A 19127-nucleotide genomic window follows, 5' to 3' on the forward strand; every position below is an offset into this window, starting at 1 on the left:
CAACTAGAATACAGTTTAGCATCTGAACCAGAAGGTTATGTTACTGATCGCAGAACTCTTTTTCTTCCACAAGATGGCAGTAGCAAGTATGCTTTAGTTAGCGTGTGACTGACCTAAAGCCTCATACACACTATCAGATTTTTGTCTTCAGATTTACCAAAACCACAAAGTGCAAGGGCAGGCCCGATTGCATATAAATTGAAACTCCTAAGGTTTGACCTCATATTATATGGTTTTGTTAAATCTGAAGGAAAAAAATCAGCAGAAAATCTGATAGTGTGTATGGGGCAGACTGTCAAAAAGTAGTATTGATATTCCCATCGCACACTTTCCTGGATAAGGCTTTAGGAGTAATGGGTGCTGCAGCAACAACCAGCTGTGACTGGAGACCTCACTGATCAAATGCACATATTCTCCAGCACACCATTAATCGTCAAATACATCCAAAGTCTTTTATTGAAGAATGATCACATCACAAAAGACATAGTGCAACGTTTCAGAGCCGAGCAGGACCCCTTCGTCAGGCATATGACTGTCCTGCATGGCTTCAAAATGTTGCACGATGTCTTCTGTGGTGTGATCATTCTTTAATAAAAGACTTTGGATGTATTTGACGATCCGTGGTGTGCTGGCGAATATATGCATTTGACCTTAGGCTGTGACACTCTGGGAAATGCAGCCTAGAGGAGGATCTGAGCCAAGGCCATCACCATCTATAATACCCCATGAGACCTGAGAGCAGGAGGTTCTGATAAAAAGGAAAAACCTAGAAAGGAATGGGGCAGTTAGGAAGAGCGCCAACCGGAGAGAGGAAGGGAGAAGAAGTGCTGTGCTGTCCTGAGCTGTGTTGCACTGAGTTCACTGCACCATCTGCTGCTCCAAGGCCTGCTTTGAAATGCCAATCCATGACCCAGGTGGCCACCACCCAGGCCTGCTGGGGAACTGCAGGAGTGAAACGGCAAGGTGATCGCCATCTCACCTGCCATACATGACAATATATACAGTATCTCACAAAAGTGAGTACACCCCTCACATTTTTGTAAATATTTTATTATATCTTTTCATGTGACAACACTGAAGAAATGACACTTTGCTACAATGTAAAGTAGTGAGTGTACAGCTTGTATAACAGCGTAAATTTGCTGTCCCCTCAAAAAAACTCAACACAGTGAAAATGTCCTAATTGGGCCTGTCAATATTTTATGTGGCCACCATTATTTTCCAGCACTGCCTTAACCCTCTTGGGCATGCAGGTCACCAGAGCTTCACAGGTTGCTACTGGAGTCCTCTTTCACTCCTCCATGACGCTGGTGGATGTTAGAGTCCTTGCACTCCTCCACCTTCTGTTTGAGGATGCTCCACAAATGCTCAATAGGGTTTAGGTCTAGAGACATGCTTGGCCAGTCCATCCCCTTTACCCTCAGCTTCTTTAGCAAGGCAGTGGTCATCTTGGAGGTGTGTTTGGGTCGTTATCATGTTGGAATACTACCCTGCGGCCCAGTCTCTGAAGGGAGGGGATCATGCTGTGCTTCAGTTTGTCACAGTACATGTTGGCATTCATGGTTCCCTCAATGAACTGTAGATCCCCAGTGCCGGCAGCACTCATGCAGCCCCAGACCATGACACTCCAACCACCATGCTTGACTGTAGGCAAGACATACTTGTCTTTGTACTCCTACCTGGTAGCCACCACACACGCTTGACGCCATCTGAACCAAGTACGTTTATTTTGGTCTCATCAGACCACAGGACATGGTTCCAGTAGTCCATGTCCTTAGTTTGCTTGTCTTCAGCAAACTGTTTGCAGGCTTTCCTGTGCATCATCTTTAGAAGAGGCTTCCTTCTGGGACAACAGCCATGCAGATCAATTTGATGCAGTGTGTGGCGTATGGTCTGAGCACTGACAGGCTGACCCCCCACCCCTTCAACATTTGCAGCAATGCTGGCAGCACTCATATGTCTATTTCCCAAAGACAACCTCTGGATATGAAGCTGAGCATGTGCACTCAACTGCTTTAGTCGACCATGGCGAGGCCTGTTCTGAGTGGAACCTGTCCTGTTAAACCGCTGTATGGTCTTGGCCACCATGCTGCAGCTCAGTTTCTGGGTCTTGGCAATCTTCTTATAGCCTAGGCCATCTTTATGTAGAGCAACCATTCTTTTTTTCAGATCCTCAGAGAGTTCTTTGCCATGAGGTGCCATGTTGAACTTCCAGTGACCAGTATGAGAGAGTGAGAGCGATATCACCAAATTTAACACACCTGCTCCCCATTCATACCTGAGACCTTATAAAACGAATGAGTCACATGACACGGGGGGAGGGAAAATGGCTTTTTGGGCCCAATTTGGACATTTTCACTTAGAGGTGTACTCACTTTTGTTGCCAGTGGTTTAGACATTAATGGCTGTGTGTTGAGTTATTTTGAGGGGACAGTAAATTTACACTGTTATACAAGCTGTACACTCACTACTTTACATTGTAGCAAAGTGTAATTTTTTCAGTGCTACATAGTTACATAGTTACAAAGTTACATAGTAGGTGAGGTTGAAAAAAGACACACGTCCACCAAGTCCTAACTTTGTGTGTGATTATATGTCAGTATTACATTGTATATCCCTGTATGTTGCGGTCATTCAGGTGCTTATCTAATAGTTTTTTGAAACTATCATTGCTACCCGCTGAGACCACCGCCTGTGGAAGGGGATTCCACATCCTTGTCGCTCTAATGCCCCGTACACACGGTTGGACATTGATCGGACATTCCGACAACAAATTCCATGGATTTTTTCCGACGGATGTTGGCTCAAACTTGTTTTGCATACACACGGTCACACAAAGTTGTGGGTAAATCCAATCGTACTGAACGTGGTGACGTAAAACACGTACGTCGTGACTATAAACGGGGCAGTAGCCAATAGCTTTTGTCTACGTTATTCTGAGCATGCGTGGCACTTTGTGGGTCGGATTTGTGTACACACGATCAGAATTTCCGACAACGGATTTTGTTGTCGGGAAATTTTATAGCCTGCTCTCAAACTTTGTGTGTCGAAAATTCCGATGGAAAATGTGTGATGGAGCCCACACACGGTCGGAATTTCAGACAACAAGGTCCTATCACACATTTTCCGTCGGAAAATCCGACCGTGTGTACAGGGCATTCCAGTTAAGAACCCTCTACGTAGTTTAAGGTTTAACCTATTTTCTTCTAATTTTAATGAGTGGTCACGTGTCTTGTTAAACTCCCTTCCGAGAAAAAGTTTTATCCCTATTGTGGGGTCACCAGTACGGTATTTATAAATTAAAATCATATCCCCTCTCAAGCATCTCTTCTCCAGAGAGAATAAGTTCAGTGCTCGCAACCTTTCCTGATAATTAATATCCTCCAGAATGATGATAATAAAGAAAAAAGCCGCGCTTAGGACAAACCTAGAACAGTGAAAGGTTGCTGCCTCCCCTACTAGGGCTCCCCTAGTGGAACTCTAGATAATGACAAAACAAAGGAATCTGTAGGTGGGGTAAAATGGAGCTACCTAATACCAAAGGCATAAAAAGTATGGAGGGCGAGGAGGTTATACCCTAGGTATGCAATGGATTATACCCTAAGTATGCAGGACCATGTAGATGGACCGCTATACAGGGCACTCCCTAAAAGGGGGTAGCCACAGGGTCTGTCCTAGAGGTACATAGTGTGTATAAACCCGTAAACATCAGCATAGATAAAAGGAAAAGGGAAATGTATAGCACGTGTGTCCTACCAGTTACAGTGATAAGTTATACAGGAGTGCATATAAGTATGTGTGCTCAGAAAAATCTGTGAAAAGATGTACAGACAAATCTGTGAAAAAATATACATATGTGTTACATCCAGCATACAAAGGATAAATAATAATAAAGTGCAGAGTGAAAGGTATCCAAAAGAGTGGATTAAAAATTATATATATTAAAGTCCCGAAAAAACAATATCATAAAAAATTTAGCAAAGTTCCAAACATCAAAAGCCCACCAAGGTAGGCGTATGGCATCTATGTATGTGAATAAAAATAAGTAAATGTCCACATATAGGTGTATGTCAAAATTGTGCCCATAAATATAACATAGATCATCACAGGTGACTTGAGTGCTTGCAGTATCTTCAGGTGACTTATGTGCTCCCCCTCAAGGGTCCCTACTCACTGAATCCTATCACCCCTGCAGGGGTAATACGCCTGTAGTTGCACTCTGTTGCGCTGGTTCACCAAGATGTCCCAAAGGTATCCCTTTAACTCCGGTTAGGGTGGACGTGACCATTAATATATTCCTGATGGAAGAAAGAGATTGGCTCCCATAGTGTAGTAAAAGTTATATGCATCCATTTATTTAAAACGTAGATAAAAACAGCATACAAACAGCATGCAAAAAGTTCAAAACAGCATATAGGTCTTCAGCCGGCTCTAAGGCCGCCGGTGAGCAAGCTGCAGACAAGTACTATTGTAAACCCAAGATAGGGGACAGCAGCAGCCCGCTGCGCTCCAGCTGCGTTCCACCCTCTCGAGTACCCAGAAGTGACGTAGTGTGCGTGGCTCCATCGTACGGGTTTCGTCATAGACCGCCCCGCTAGTGGCCGAATACCGCAGCTAAAACAACGGTAAAGCTACAAATAGCGGCGTTTTACCGATGACGCCCCTACCGCCCCAGTGTGAAAGGGGCCTTAGTGATGTCATCTCTCAAATTCACTTGTACATTATTCTTGATATATAGGCATGCCACTCCCCCTTTTTTACCCTCTCTATCCCTGCGATAAAGGGTATACCCATGAATGGTTGCCAGCCAGTCATGAGAACTGTTGAACCAGGTCTCTGAAATTCCCACAAAATCCAAATCCTCCTTGTGCAACAGTATCTCTAGTTCACCCATCTTGTCCGCCAGGCTCCTGGCATTGGTGAATGTGCCACATAGTATGCGACCGGTCACATACTATCCTCTTATTGGGTGTTCCGAGATTGCAACTAGGACTTGTTACTATACTTACCTTGGGTTTATGTGCTTTAGTCAACCTACTACTAATGCCCCCAATACTACCCTCTGGAATATGTTCTGTGCTGACTATCTCTACCTCTGGGCCCTCCCCCCGTCACCTAGTTTCAAAGCTCCTCTAACGTTTTGGCCATCTTTACTCCTAGCTGATCTGCACCCTCCTCATTTAGGTGCAGTCCGTCCCTTCTATAGTACTGGTGATCGACTGAGAAGTCAGCCCATTCCTGCAGGAACACAAACCCCTCCTTACTACACCAGCTCTTCAGCCACTTGTTTACTTCCCTAATCTCCCTCTGCCATTCTTGTGTGGCTCGATGTACCGTTAGTATTCCTGAGAATACTACCTTTGAGGCCCTTTTCCTCAATTTAGCGCCCAAGTCTCTAAAATCGTTCTTTAGGACATTCCATCTGCCACTGACGTTGTCATTGGTGCCAACATGCACCATGACAGCCGGGTCTTCCCCAGCCCCTCCCAGTAATCTGTCCACCAGATCCGTGATGTGCCGAACCCGAGCGCCCGGTAGACAACATACAGTTTGGCGCTTCAGGTCTTTGTTACAGATTGCCCTCTCTGTCCTTCTAAGAATTGAGTCCCCTACCACCAGAATCTGTCTTTCCTTTCCCTTCGCTCCCCCCCCACGCTCATTGGAGGAGTTCTTCCCCCGGCAGGTAGGAGAGTCCCTCAGCTCCAGCAGTGCTGGTCCCTGACTGGTTTCACCAATGTCACTCAATGGAGCATACTTATTGGGATGCTCCAGCCCTGGATCGGCCTGCGTGGCACTTCCCCCGTTACCCTTCCTGACTGTCACCCATCTACTCTTTCCTAGTGCCTGTACCCCTTTGTCTCCACCCGCCTCTGTGCTGACACCTGCGGTGTACGTTTCTGGCTCTCCTTTAGTATGGAGGGACTTCTCGGTGCTGACAGTTGCTTCCCCAGATTCAGAACCTGGGCTTCCAGGGAAACAATGTGCTTACATTTTGCACAGCAGTATTCGCCCTCGATCGGATGATCAAGGAACGCATACATGCCGCAAGATGTACACCGAGTCGCATCTCCACACCCACCAGGCATCGTACCTACTAATTTAATGAGGATTGGTGATTATACCCTGTCCAAATCACCTAATAACTAGCTTCCTGACACTAATACTCAACAAGACAATACACAGGTACTCAACAAGACAATACACAGGTACTCGCTAACCAACGTGCACTCGCTGACCAACGTGCACTCGCAGACCCACGTGCACACACACATAAACACAAATAATAACGATCCACACACACTACTCAGACAACACTCAGGTACTCACAATACACAGGTACTACCTGACACTAATACTCAATACAGCCCACGTGCACTCGCAGCACTCATGTACTTACAATACACAGGTACACACTCACCCTACACAGGTACTTGACCCCTGTTACAACCTCTTGTTTTCAACTCTGTTTTTTTAACTCACCACTTAGTCCAGCTCCACTAACTGTGTTTTTTAACTCACCACTTAGTCCACTTCCACTAACTGTGTTTTTTAACTCACCACTTAGTCCAGTTCCACTTGGTCTAAGTTCCAGCAAGCTCAAAGATGAGCAGGCTCACAATGAGTTCTACAGAAGGTTATATAGGCCTCAAGCACCTGTGACCAATTAACCACTCCCCTTAATTAGTAGACTGAAGGAAGCAAAGAAAAAAAGCTGTTCAAAAAGTGACAGAAAAGGGTGTTAAAAAGCTACAAGAAAAGCCCCAAAAGAACCTAAAATGCAACCCAGCAATCACCAGCAGTCAAAAAGCAAAACTTGTTCACACTCTCCACTCAAGGTCCCCACTGTATAGCTTACAACCAGCAGTTTGATTGTCACATGAAAAGACATAATAAAATATTTACAAAAATGTGAGGGGTGTATTCAGTTTTGTGAGATACTGTAGTTTGTAATGCTAGGTATTTAGAAGGTTACGGTGGGTGGAAATATCTCTAAAGAATAGGCAGACGTTGCATTTTGCTACTAGGTCCCCTTTAAATGGTAAGTACTTTATACATATCATTTACAGTCATCATGTAGTGCTCAACCCCATAGGGGCTCCTGATAATACAGAAGTCTCCCTTACCTGTTAAGAGGCTCCCAGCCCTGGTACCACCTCCAGAAGCGCTTAAACAAAATTTAGGCTTAGTCTAGGGTTGTCTTTTGAAGTTTTATTGCAGATCTTGAACATAGGCAGGAAGAAGGAATGAGGGAGCAGGATACATGCAGGTCTTGGAAGACAGATGCGCAAAGTCTTGTTTCAGCAGTATTAGGCCCAGCAGTAGCAGCCTCAAAGTAATGCTGAAAGTAGAGGGGACAATCAGGTAACCTGAGACTCTATATGAGCAGTCGTAGTCCCTGCAGGAACCTCTGGTGTCTACCCCTCAAAGCATTTGCACATCTGGAGCTATAGGTGAAAGGTCTGACTCACATTGTCCAGAGGCAGCCCCCAACCAGCTCCCCTGCAAAACCCTTCATTGTCACCCAGCAAGTTTCCCACCAGCAAGTCAAGCTTCTTTCAGGCCCTCGCCATAATGCATGCTGAAGCCTAGCAGTAGTAGCTCCTCTGTATCACACACAGGCTGCTTCCCAGTGCGGAGACCCCAAGGGAGGGAGCGCTGACCCTCTCAAATATTTATCTTTTCTCCAAGCACACCTTCTAGGCCTGCCTTCTAGGGATTGGCTAAGGTCAGATAATTATTCATAATGCAGTGACTGATCCTCCTACACTATTTCGGGAACATTCTTTCATCAGCCAGCAGGTGTAGGGATAAACCTGATCAGATCTAACAAGCAAATTTCAGCTCGTTGATTACAGCAAAGCTATGCACTAAATTTAGCCAGTCCAGTGTAGGGGCACTGCAAATATACATTCACTGGCCACTTTACTAGGTATACCTGTTCAATTGCTTGTTAACACAAATTGCTAATCAGCCAATCATATGGCAGCAACTTAATGCAGTTAGACATTTAAATGTAGTAAGGACGACTTTGAACGTGGCATGTTTGTTGGTGCCAGACGGGCTGATCTGAGTATTTTAAAAAACTGCTGATCTACTGGGATTTTCACGCACAACCATCTCTAGGGTTTACAGGAAATGGCCCAAAAAAGAGAAAATATCCAATGAGCGGCAGTTGCGTGGATGAAAATGCCTTGTTGATGTCAGAGGAGAATGGACAGACTGGTTCGAGATGATAGAAAGGCAATAGTAACTCAAATAACCACTCGTTACAACCAAAATATGCAGAATATCATCTCTGAACAAATTGAATCTTGAAGCAGATGGGCTACAGCAGCAGAATACCACACCGGGTGCCACTCCTGTCAGCTAAGAACAGGAAACTGAGGCTACAATTCACACAGGCAAAATTGAACAATAGAAGATTGGAAAAAACATTGCCTGGTCTGATGAGTCTCGATTTCAGATGCAACATTCAGATTGTAGGGTCAGAATTTGTGTAAACAACATGAAAGCATGGATCGATCCATCCTGCTTTGTATCAACGGTTGAGTCTGGTGATGCTGGTGTAATGGTGTGGTGGATATTTTTTTGGCGCACTTTGGGCCCCTTAGTACCAATTGAGCATCATTTAAACTCCACGGCCTACCTGAGTTTTGTTGCTGACCATGTCCATCCCTTCATGACTACAGTGTACCCATCTTCTGATGGCTTCCAACAGGTCACAAAGCTCAAATCATCTCAAACTGGTTCCGTAAACATGACAATGAGTTCACTGTACACCAAGGGACTCCACAGTCACCAGATCAATCCAATAAAGCACCTTTGTGATGTGGTGATAAGGGAGATTCACATCATGTATGTGCAGCAGACAAATCTGCAGCAACTGCCTAATGCTATCATGTCAATATGGACCAAAATCTCTGAGGAATGTTTCCAACACCTTGTTGAATCTATGTCACGAAGAATTAAGGCAGTTCTGAAGGCAAAAGGGAGTCCAACCCGGTACTAACAAGGTGCCCCTAATAAAGTGACTGGTGAGTCTATATTTAATGCTTAATGCTTAATTTACTACTTAATATGACTCCAAAAACATGTTAAATAAAAAAAAAACACAATCATAACTCTGTAGTACCTCTGTCTCAAAAACTGTGTCAAAAAAGTAGAGGTGGCTTTGTGGACAGTGACCAATGAGACCTGGAAGGATTCTAAATTGGCTGACAGTCAACACTTAAACTGGATTGAGCATATAGTTGTATTGAATGAAGCAACCATTCGAAAATATGCTTTATTTTCGCAACCCTTTCCAGAAACTATATGGAAATAGATTCATACTTTAGGATAGTGGCATATGGATTGGATATTCTAATATACAATACTGTATATAAAATATGTAAATGTTGTGTATTAGGTACATGACATCTAAAGTAATTATTTCACTTTGGCTTTAATTTAACTTGCTAATGAAGAATTTTTAGGTCAGTACCTATTTTGGTGCCTAATATGCTTTTTTGGTAGAATACCAGTGATATTTTACAAGAAAAAGCAGAATTAACAGTTGTGACATTATGAAAGGCAAGTTAATTGGTGGAAGTTATGTTTCACCTCGCATGCGTTCATTTGCTGAGAAGTAAGGTGGAATCCGGTCCGGGTTTCAGCCACCTTGGCAGGGTTGGTTCCAGACCAGATCTTGCAGTCCACTTGTGTCCACCAACAGGTGGTATAAATAAAGGAGGTGTCGGATAAAGGTACTCACCAAGGTTAAGATGCTGAGAGCGGTAACCTCTTGTAACTAAGCGCACTCCACTCCTGGAGATGGTACAGGGGGTGAAGGACACAAAGAGGCACAAGTCACCAGCAGGCAGGGCAGGTCTTGCGTGAAGGTCACCGGCAAGGAGACAGCTGTGCAGGACTGGAAGGTGCTGAAGCTCAAGAAGGAAGATGAACAGCTAATCCAACAACAGGCCGGGGGTCAAACACCGATGACTGGTAAGAGACTCTTAGATAGGCAAAACAGTCTAGTGCAAAGGACTGTTAGCAGGTCTGTCAGCAGGCTGATGACTTAGTACTGAAGATTGATAGCAAAGTCCATAAATAGGCCGAGGGTCAAACACGGTAACTGGAGGCAAAGTCTGTGAGCAAGCCAGGGATCCAGCACTGAAGACAATAGCAAAGTCCAGGAGCAGGCTGAGGGTCACATGGGGAGCTAAAAGACAAAGCAGCAATCTGGTCATGGCACAGAGTAGCTTTATAGGCCAGTGGGAGGCTCATGTTGTGCGCGCGCTATTGCGAATGCGCGTTCTCCATTTCATTGAATCGCGCATGCGCTTTACCTATTTCGCTGAATTGCACACACATTAGCCTTTTAGCTGAATTGCGCACGTGCATTAGCCGCTTCACTGTATTGTGCCCAGGGATGCGCCAAAAGTGCCGCTCTACCGCGCATGTGCGAAGGAAGGCAGTGATATTGGCAAGACTGGTACTTTCCTGACAGCAGGACTGGAGCAAAGAATTGCTCTTGGCCTGGGATTCAGGAAGCCAAAACCTGAGAGAGCTGCTTATGTGAAGTTTGCTTTGTAAAGTGAAAAGGTTTGCATTATCTTTGCTTTGTGGGTGACTGGGGTTAGAAACCTGCAATGTTCTGTTAGACCCCTTTCACACTGAAGGCGCTTTTCAGGCGTTTTAGCGCAAAAAATAGCGCCTGTAAAGCTCCTGAAAAGTTTTCCCAGTGTGAAAGCCTGAGTGCTTTCACACTGGGGCGGTGTGCTTGCAGGACGGGAAAAAAAGTCCTGCAAGAAGCGCCTTTGGGCTGGTGGGGGAGCGGTGTATACGACGCTCCTAAACCACCGTTGCCATTGAAATCAATGGGCAGTGCTGCCGAAGCACCTGCAAAGCGCTTTGGCAGCGGCATTTTTGGGTGCTTTTAACCCCTTGTTAACCCCTTCTTTGGCATTAAAAGCACCCCGCTCCCGCCCCCACAGCACCGGTAAAGCGCCGCTATAACGAGCAGCGCTTTACTGCTAGCGCAGGGCGGTCCTCAGTGTGAAAGGGGTCTTAGTGCCTTTAAATAAAGCTGGCTACAAGTCAGATTTTAAGAAAACCTGCAGTTTGGACTACCCTTTTTCCCAGGGAAGGTGATCCCCTTTGAGCTAACCCCTGACACAGTATAAAATTATATATATTCTAACATAGGTCAAACTCTTTTTTTAGACTGAGACTAAGCCTGTACAAATGATGCAGCAGGAAGCACGACTTGGTGTTCGATCCTTGAAGGAGTTAAATTTGACAATCCTGGAAATTCCGTTTACAGGGAAGCAAATGACTATGCTTATATTACTGCCAAAAACAACCGAAGATGAAAATACTGGATTAGATAAGGTATTATCACTGGCTTATTCATTTTGATTGACTTAGTTATCTGACCAGATTACCCAGAGGTTACATACATGTGCCCAACAGACTGCTTACTGTACAATTGAAGGGGGCATAGATAACAAATGTGTTTTGTAATTTTCTCTACTGTATGTCCTGCTATAAGTCTAGATATTGCATACAGTATGTACCAGTGGCGGCTGGGTGGGACAGCAAACAAACCTGGCCCCCTCACTCGTCGGTTGCTTCTCCTCTCGGCCAATCAGGTCTCAGGACCCGCTTCCTGATTGGCCAGGAGGAGAAGCAGGAATACAATAGTAAATATTAATTCGCTAATGTCACACACACGGGTGGGCTCAAGGCGCAGTGCTCTGCACACCTAGCCCACCCTTTTTGTAGCCAATTAGAGCCTCAGGCTCTAATCATGTGCTTCAAAAAAAAAAAAAAAAACCTCAATGAAATGCGCCTGGCGCCCTGCATGGAGATTATGGGCCAGGCGCATGGATTGGGGGCGGTGGTGCCCCTGCGCCCCTTATGAGCGGCTGCCACTGGTATGTACATTAAATAATTCATACATTCCTCCACTCAGAATCTGTGGTCATGCTATGGACATTTAAAGTGATACTTTTTCTTAATCAATATACAGCTGTCACATGACCCAGATCTTTCACAGCCTGGCTGCAGGGAAACATAAGCAGGAGGAGCATCTTTTCCTCTGCTACTGGTCACATGTTAAAAAAAAAATAGCCTTTGGAAAACAGAGTCAAAATAAATATAAAATATCAATAAACTGTTTTAAATCGGCATACAAATATATATTTGAAATCAAGTCTTTATTATTTTGTGGAAATAACATGGTGTGTGTAGATTTCTGCCAGTCACAAGCGGTGTCATGGCCCTCCAGCCTGTGTCTTAAAATAAGAAGCAGGTGAAGCCTCCATTAATCTACATGTAATATCCCGCCCCCATAGTGTTTAGCTGGTTCGTGGGCATGGGGAAGGAGGGAGGGAGTGGGCTGTCATTTACCACTGTGTATACGCCCACATGTGTGACTTTATAGTCACATGAGCTGCTCAGGTGTGATAGGGAGGAAATGCTCAGCATAGAAACTCACTGAAAACTGAGCATGTGCAGAGTTACAGCTGCAAAATCCCTATCTGAATTGGGGACATGAACAGAAGGTGAATATCGAGCAGCAGGATCAACCAGGTTTTTTTGCAGAATACAAAAAGCAAATCTCATAGTCGCTGAGTGAGTATGAACAGCATATAATACAGCATTTATTAATAATTTTTATGACGTGGGTCTAGTGACACTTTAACCACTTCACGCCCGCGCTATAGCCGAAAGACGGCTACAGCGCGGACGCCGATTGCTGGGAGGGCGTCCCTGGACGTCCTCCTGTTTACTTCCGCGATGCGCACTCCCGCGGGCGCGCATCGGGGGAAGTTCTGTGCTGGCCGTGTCCCTTGGACACAGCCAGTCACAGATTGCTGTAAACGGCCAATCACAGCGGCCGTTTACAGCACGATCGGCGGTGCCAATGAGAGATGATCTTATTTGTAAACATATGAGATCATCTCTCATCGCCGGAGCTAACCGCTGCAGCGTGAGTCAAAAAAAAAAAAACGAAAAAAAAGTGACGTCAGTGCCATCTGTCCCCACTGCCATCTGCACGTATCAGTGCCATCTGTCATCAATGCCACGTCAGTGTCACGTGTCATTGTCCTGGTGCTCCAGGGCCTTCAAAAATGTAATAGGTAGTCAACTAGATGTGTAATTTATGCTCCTAGAACACCTGATGGTTCTCCCTGCATGTTGGGCCTCTCTATGTGGCCAGGCTGTGAAAAAGTCCAACACATGTGGTATCGTAATACTCAGGAGGAGTAGCAGAATGTATTTTGGGGTGTTATTTGTGGTATATACATGCCATGTGAGAGAAATACCTATTATAATGACAATTTTGTGGGGAAAAAAAAGAAAAAAACCTTCATTTTGCAAAGAATTGTGGGAAAAAATGACAACATCAAAAAGCTCACCATGCATCTTACTAAATACCTTGCAATGTCTACTTTCAAAAAAGGGTCATATGGGGGGTATTTTTACTTTCCTGGCTTGTTCGGGTCGCAAGAATTGAGGCCGTCAGTACATCAAGTGTGATCAATTTTTTTATGATTTGCATCACAGCTTGTAGACTCTCTATCTTTCACAAAGACCAAATGATATCCACTAATTTGGGTAATTTTTACCAAAGATATGTAGCAGTATAAATTGTGGCCAAAATTTATGAAGAAAAATTAGTAATTTGCAAAATTTTATCACAGAAACTAAGAAAACTTCTTTTTTTTTTCAAAATTTTCGGTCTTTTTTCATTTATAACGCAAAAAATCTAATCAAATACCACTAAAAGAAAGCTCTATTTGTATGAAAAAAAGGACAAAAAATTCATTTGGGTACAGTATTACATGACTGAGTAATTGTCATTCAAAGTGTGAGAGCGCCGAAAGCTGGAAATTGGTCTGGGCAGGAGGCAGGGCTGTGTTTTGGCCTAGGCCGACAAGGCCTAGGCCTAGGGCGGCACTTTGCGGGGGGCAGCAAAAAGGGCCGCCCCCCCGCATGAGATAAAGCCCCCCCACCCGTCTTGCTGATTCCCGACTCCCGCTGCCGCCTCCCGCACACTTGCAGCCCCACGGCGGCCGGCTTTCTGTAGCGGCGCCACTGTGTATGGGCGTGCTTGGCAGAGGATGGGGGCATGTATCTCACGCCCCCCTACTCTCTGACAAGCACGCCCATACACCACGGCGCCGCTACAGAAAGCCGGCCGCCGTGGGCTGCAAGTGTGCGGGAGGCGGCAGCGGGAGCCGGGAATCAGCAAGACGGGTGGGGGGGCTTTATCTCATGCGGGGGGGCGGCGTGTCACTCGCGCCCCCATAAGCAACAGGTGACAGGTGGAGCCTTAAGCTCCGCCTACCCTCCCCTGCACTGCATCTTCTCCTCGGCCCTGGGGCTGTGACGTCAGGAGGAGAGAGAGGAGCACGAGGGAAACCCCCAGGACAGCAGGTACAGTGTTTTAATAAAGTATATCAGTGTTATGGACACTGGCAGCATTTGATGGGCACTGGCAGAATTTGATGGGCACTGGCAGCATTTGATGGGCACTGGCAGAATTTGATGGGCACAGTGGCTGCATTTGATGGACACAGTGGCTGCGTTTGAGGGCACAATGGCTGCATTTGATGGGCACAGTGGCTGCATTTGAGGGCACAATGGCTACGTTTGATGGCACAATGGCTGCATTTGATGGGCACGGTGGCTTCATTTGATGGGCGCAGTGGCTGCATTTGATAGCACAGTGGCTGCATTTGATAGCACAGTGGCTGCATTTGATGGGCACAGTGGCAGCATTTGATGGGCACAGTGGCTGCATTTGAGGGCACAATGGCTACATTTGATGGCACAATGGCTGCGTTTGATGGGCACCGTGGCTTCATTTGATGGGCACAGTGGCTGCGTTTGATGGGCATGGTGGCTTCATTTGATGGGCACAATGGCTACGTTTGATGGCACAATGGCTGCGTTTGATGGCACAATGGCTACGTTTGATGGCACAATGGCTACGTTTGATGGCACAGTGGCTGCGTTTGAGGGCACAATGGCTGCATTTGATGGCACAATGGCTACGTTTGATGGCACAGTGGCTGCGTTTGATGGCACAATGGCTACGTTTGATGGCACAATGGCTGCGTTTGATGGGCACAGTGGCTGCAATTGATGGGCACAGTGGCTGCGTTTGAGGGCACAATGGCTGCGTTTGATGGCACAATGGCTACGTTTGATGGCACAGTGGCTGCGTTTGATGGGCACAGTGGCTGCGTTTGATGGGCACAGTGGCTGCGTTTGATGGGGCACAGTGACTGCGTTTGATGGGGCACAGTGGCTGCGTTTGATGGGGCACAGTGGCTGCGTTTGATGGGCACAGTGGCTGCGTTTGATGGGGCACAGTGGCTGCGTTTGATGGGGCACAGTGGCTGCGTTTGAGGGCACAATGGCTACGTTTGAGGGCACAATGGCTACGTTTGGCACAGTGGCTGCGTTTGAGGGCACAATGGCTGCGTTTGAGGGCACAATGGCTACGTTTGATGGCACAGTGGCTGCGTTTGATGGCACAATGGCTACGTTTGATGGCACAATGGCTGCGTTTGATGGGCACAGTGGCTGCAATTGATGGGCACAGTGGCTGCGTTTGAGGGCACAATGGCTGCGTTTGATGGCACAATGGCTACATTTGATGGCACAGTGGCTGCGTTTGAGGGCACAGTGGCTGCGTTTGATGGGGCACAGTGGCTGTGTTTGATGGGGCACAGTGGCTGTGTTTGATGGGGCACAGTGGCTGTGTTTGATGGGGCACAGTGGCTGTGTTTGATGGGGCACAGTGGCTGTGTTTGATGGGGCACAGTGGCTGCGTTTGATGGGGCACAGTGGCTGCGTTTGATGGGGCACAGTGGCTGCGTTTGATGGGGCACAGTGGCTGCAATTGATGGGGCACAGTGGCTGCAATTGATGGGGCACAGTGGCTGCAATTGATGGGGCACAGTGGCTGCAATTGATGGGGCACAGTGGCTGCAATTGATGGGGCACAGTGGCTGCAATTGATGGGGCACAGTGGCTGCAATTGATGGGGCACAGTGGCTGCATTTGATGGGCACAGTGACTGCGTTTGACGGGGCACAGTGAGGCTGCAATTGATGGGCACAGTGAGACCCCCCGTGATAGCATTAAAACTCAGCAGCTAAAAATACTGTAGCTGCTGACTTTTAATATTAGAACACTTACCTGTCCAGGGATCCAGCGATGTCGACACCTCAGCCGATTTTCGGATTGGCTCTCGGGTTTTGCCACTATCATTCATGGTAAGGGAAACCGACCGGTTCCCTACTGCACATGCGCGAAGCACGTTGCACTTTCTGAATGGCCCAGTGGAGGAATGAGGAGGGGGGGCAAACTTCAGAGGGGACAGCGCAGTCTCCCAGAAGTGGGGAAGGGTACCTGTCAGAAACAGGTACCCGTTCCCCCCTGAAAGGTGCCAAATGAGCCTAAAGAGGAAGGGGTGTTGTTTACAGATGATAGGGTGGGTCTTAAACAGGAAGGGGTGTGGCCTTGGCAGGATGGGGTGGGTCGTATTTAAATTAGGGGGGTGCATGCGTTTAGTCAGGCCTAGGGCAGCACAAAACCTAAATACACCACTGGCAGGAGGGGAGTTTAAGTGCCCAGTAAGCAAGTGGTTAAGTATTTTTCATATGCATAACAAGCAGTAAATGAGCTGTGAAATGAGGCCTTGCTGAACTCTGTAGCTGCAAGCATGGTGGAGGAATTCATCCTCAGATTTCACAGCATAAGCACTAAAGTCCTTCAAGTTCTTCTACCAGCAGCTCCGCTAATTTTGCCCTCTCAGCAGTGAGTTGGCAGCCTTCCATCCTTCTAATTTCTAATGTATTCATTTAGCAGATGCACTGGAAAGAAGGGGGGCATTGTAAACTAAGCTAGGGAGAGAATAGAGAATAACTGTAATTACTTAAGTGTTTCTCCTATCAACTTGAGGATACGCTTCTTTACAGTGTCTGCAGCTACTAAAATCAATAAAAACTTGTTGGGAATATGTAAAAATATATATGTAGCGGTATCTTCGTAAGGGCTGCTAAGTGTTGTGGCCCACCTGTCAGCCTGCCCTAATTTCAGTTATTAAGCCAAGTAAACCATCTTTAGGCCCTGCCAGCCCTCCTGGCTGCAGCTGCCCTTCTCCACTGCCCATGACACCACAGTCCACACTGCTGGCTCTGCACCCATCCCAGACTGCATGCTCCCAGTCCTCTCAGGCGTGCCTCCCCAGTCCTCCTGACTGTCCATGTCACTCACAGGGGCGGGCTGACCATTGAGCCACTCGGGCACAGCCCGAGGGCCCTGGGCCACTAGGGGGCCCCATCAGGGTTGCCAGCCTCAGTAAAAACAGGGACAGTATGGACCAGGGACAGCCAATAGACAGTATGGACCAGGGACACAGTATATACTGTGTGATTGTATACTGTGTGTGTGTGTATAGTATGTGGCCCCATAATCTTCGATTGCCCGGGGGCCCCATGAGTTGTCAGTCCACCCCTGGTCACTCACCAGCCCTCTCCTGGCTGCGACCAGTTGTTCCTCTCCTTGGAGTCCTGCCCAGCAGTGCTCTTTCCTGTTGTCCTCTTTGCTCCTCCTGTCCAGAACACCTTCACAATTTCTTGAAAGGGCTGTGTCCACACTCGGGCCCAGGCCCAAGGTCACCCCCATCCAGACTGGGGAGCTCCCTCAAAGGCCCCGACAGACTAGCATTCTATCTCCAAGCTCTGAACAACTCCAACTCCCCCCCAGCTGGGCTGACCCTGGGTATTTAACCGTTTCAATACAGGGCACTTATACACCCTTCCCGCCCAGACCAATTTTCAGCTTTCAGTGCTCTTGCACTTTGAATGCCAATTACTCAGCCATGCAACACTGTACCCAAACAACATTTGTATCATTTGTTTCATACTTTCTTTTGGTGGTATTTAATCACCACTAGGTTTTTTATTTTTTGCGAAATAAGTGAGAAAAGAGTGAAAATTGTGAAAAAAAAAACACTTTTTTTTTTTTAGTTTCTATGATAAAATTTAGCAAATAAGTAATTTTTGTTCATAAATTTTGGGCCAAAATTTATACTGCTACATAATTTGGTAAAAATACCCAAATCAGTGTCTACAAGCTATGGTGCAAATCATTGAAAATTGATCACACCTAATGTACTGACTAGGGATGGGCCGAATACCCCCCTGTTCGGTTGGCATCTAGAACATGCGAACAGGCAAAAAATTTGTTCGAACACGTGAACACCGTTAAAGTCTATGGGACACGAACATGAAAAATCAAAAGTGCAAATTTTTAAGGTTTATATGCAAGTTATTGTCATAAAAGGTGTTTGGGGACCTGGGTCCTGCCCCAGGGGACATGTATCAATGCAAAAAAAGTTTTAAAAACGGCCATTTTTTCGGGAGCAGTGATTTTAATAATGCTTAAAGTGAAACAATAAAATAGAAATATTCCTTTAAATTTCATACCTGGGGGGTGTCTATAGCATGCCTGTAAAGTAACGCATGTTTCCTGTGTTTATAACAGTCCGAGAGCAAAATGACATTTCTAAAGGAAAAAAAAATCATTTAAAAGTACTAGCGCTAGTGACGGCTATTAATCAATTGGCAGTCCCGACAATACACATAAAAGTCATTGAAAGTCATTGAAAAAAAAAAAATGGGTGGGGGTGCCCCAAAATTCCATTACCAGGCCCTTCAGGTCTGGTATGGATTTTAACCACTTCAGCCCCGGAAGGATTTACCCCCTTCCTGACCAGAGCACTTTTTACAATTTGGCACTGCGTCGCTTTAACTGCTAATTGCGCGGTCATGCAATGCTGTAACCAAACGAAATTTGCGTCCTTTTCTTCCCACAAATAGAGCTTTCTTTTGATGGTATTTGATCACCTCTGCCGTTTTTATTTTTTGCGCTATACACGGAAAAAGACCGAAAATTTTGAAAAAAAATGATATTTTCTACTTTTTGTTCTAAAAAAAATCCAATAAACTCAATTTTAGTCATACATTTAGGCCAAAATGTATTTGGCCACATGTCTTTGGTAAAAAAAATGTCAATAAGTGTATATTTATTGGTTTGCGCAAAAGTTATAGCGCCTA

General features: G+C 46.0%; 1 protein-coding gene across 1 annotated transcript in view; it reads left to right on the forward strand.

Annotated features, from left to right (window-relative positions):
* The window catches only part of LOC141144857 (serpin B5-like), an 86604-nt gene that overhangs the window by 51300 nt on the left and 16177 nt on the right, over positions 1-19127 (forward strand). The window contains exon 6 of the mRNA XM_073630938.1: positions 11209-11376. Coding sequence (XP_073487039.1) covers positions 11209-11376 — 168 coding nt within the window. The remainder of the gene's footprint in view (positions 1-11208; positions 11377-19127) is intronic.

The sequence above is a fragment of the Aquarana catesbeiana genome, linkage group LG05 (assembly GCF_042186555.1).
Source record: "Aquarana catesbeiana isolate 2022-GZ linkage group LG05, ASM4218655v1, whole genome shotgun sequence".
Lineage (NCBI taxonomy): Eukaryota > Metazoa > Chordata > Amphibia > Anura > Ranidae > Aquarana > Aquarana catesbeiana.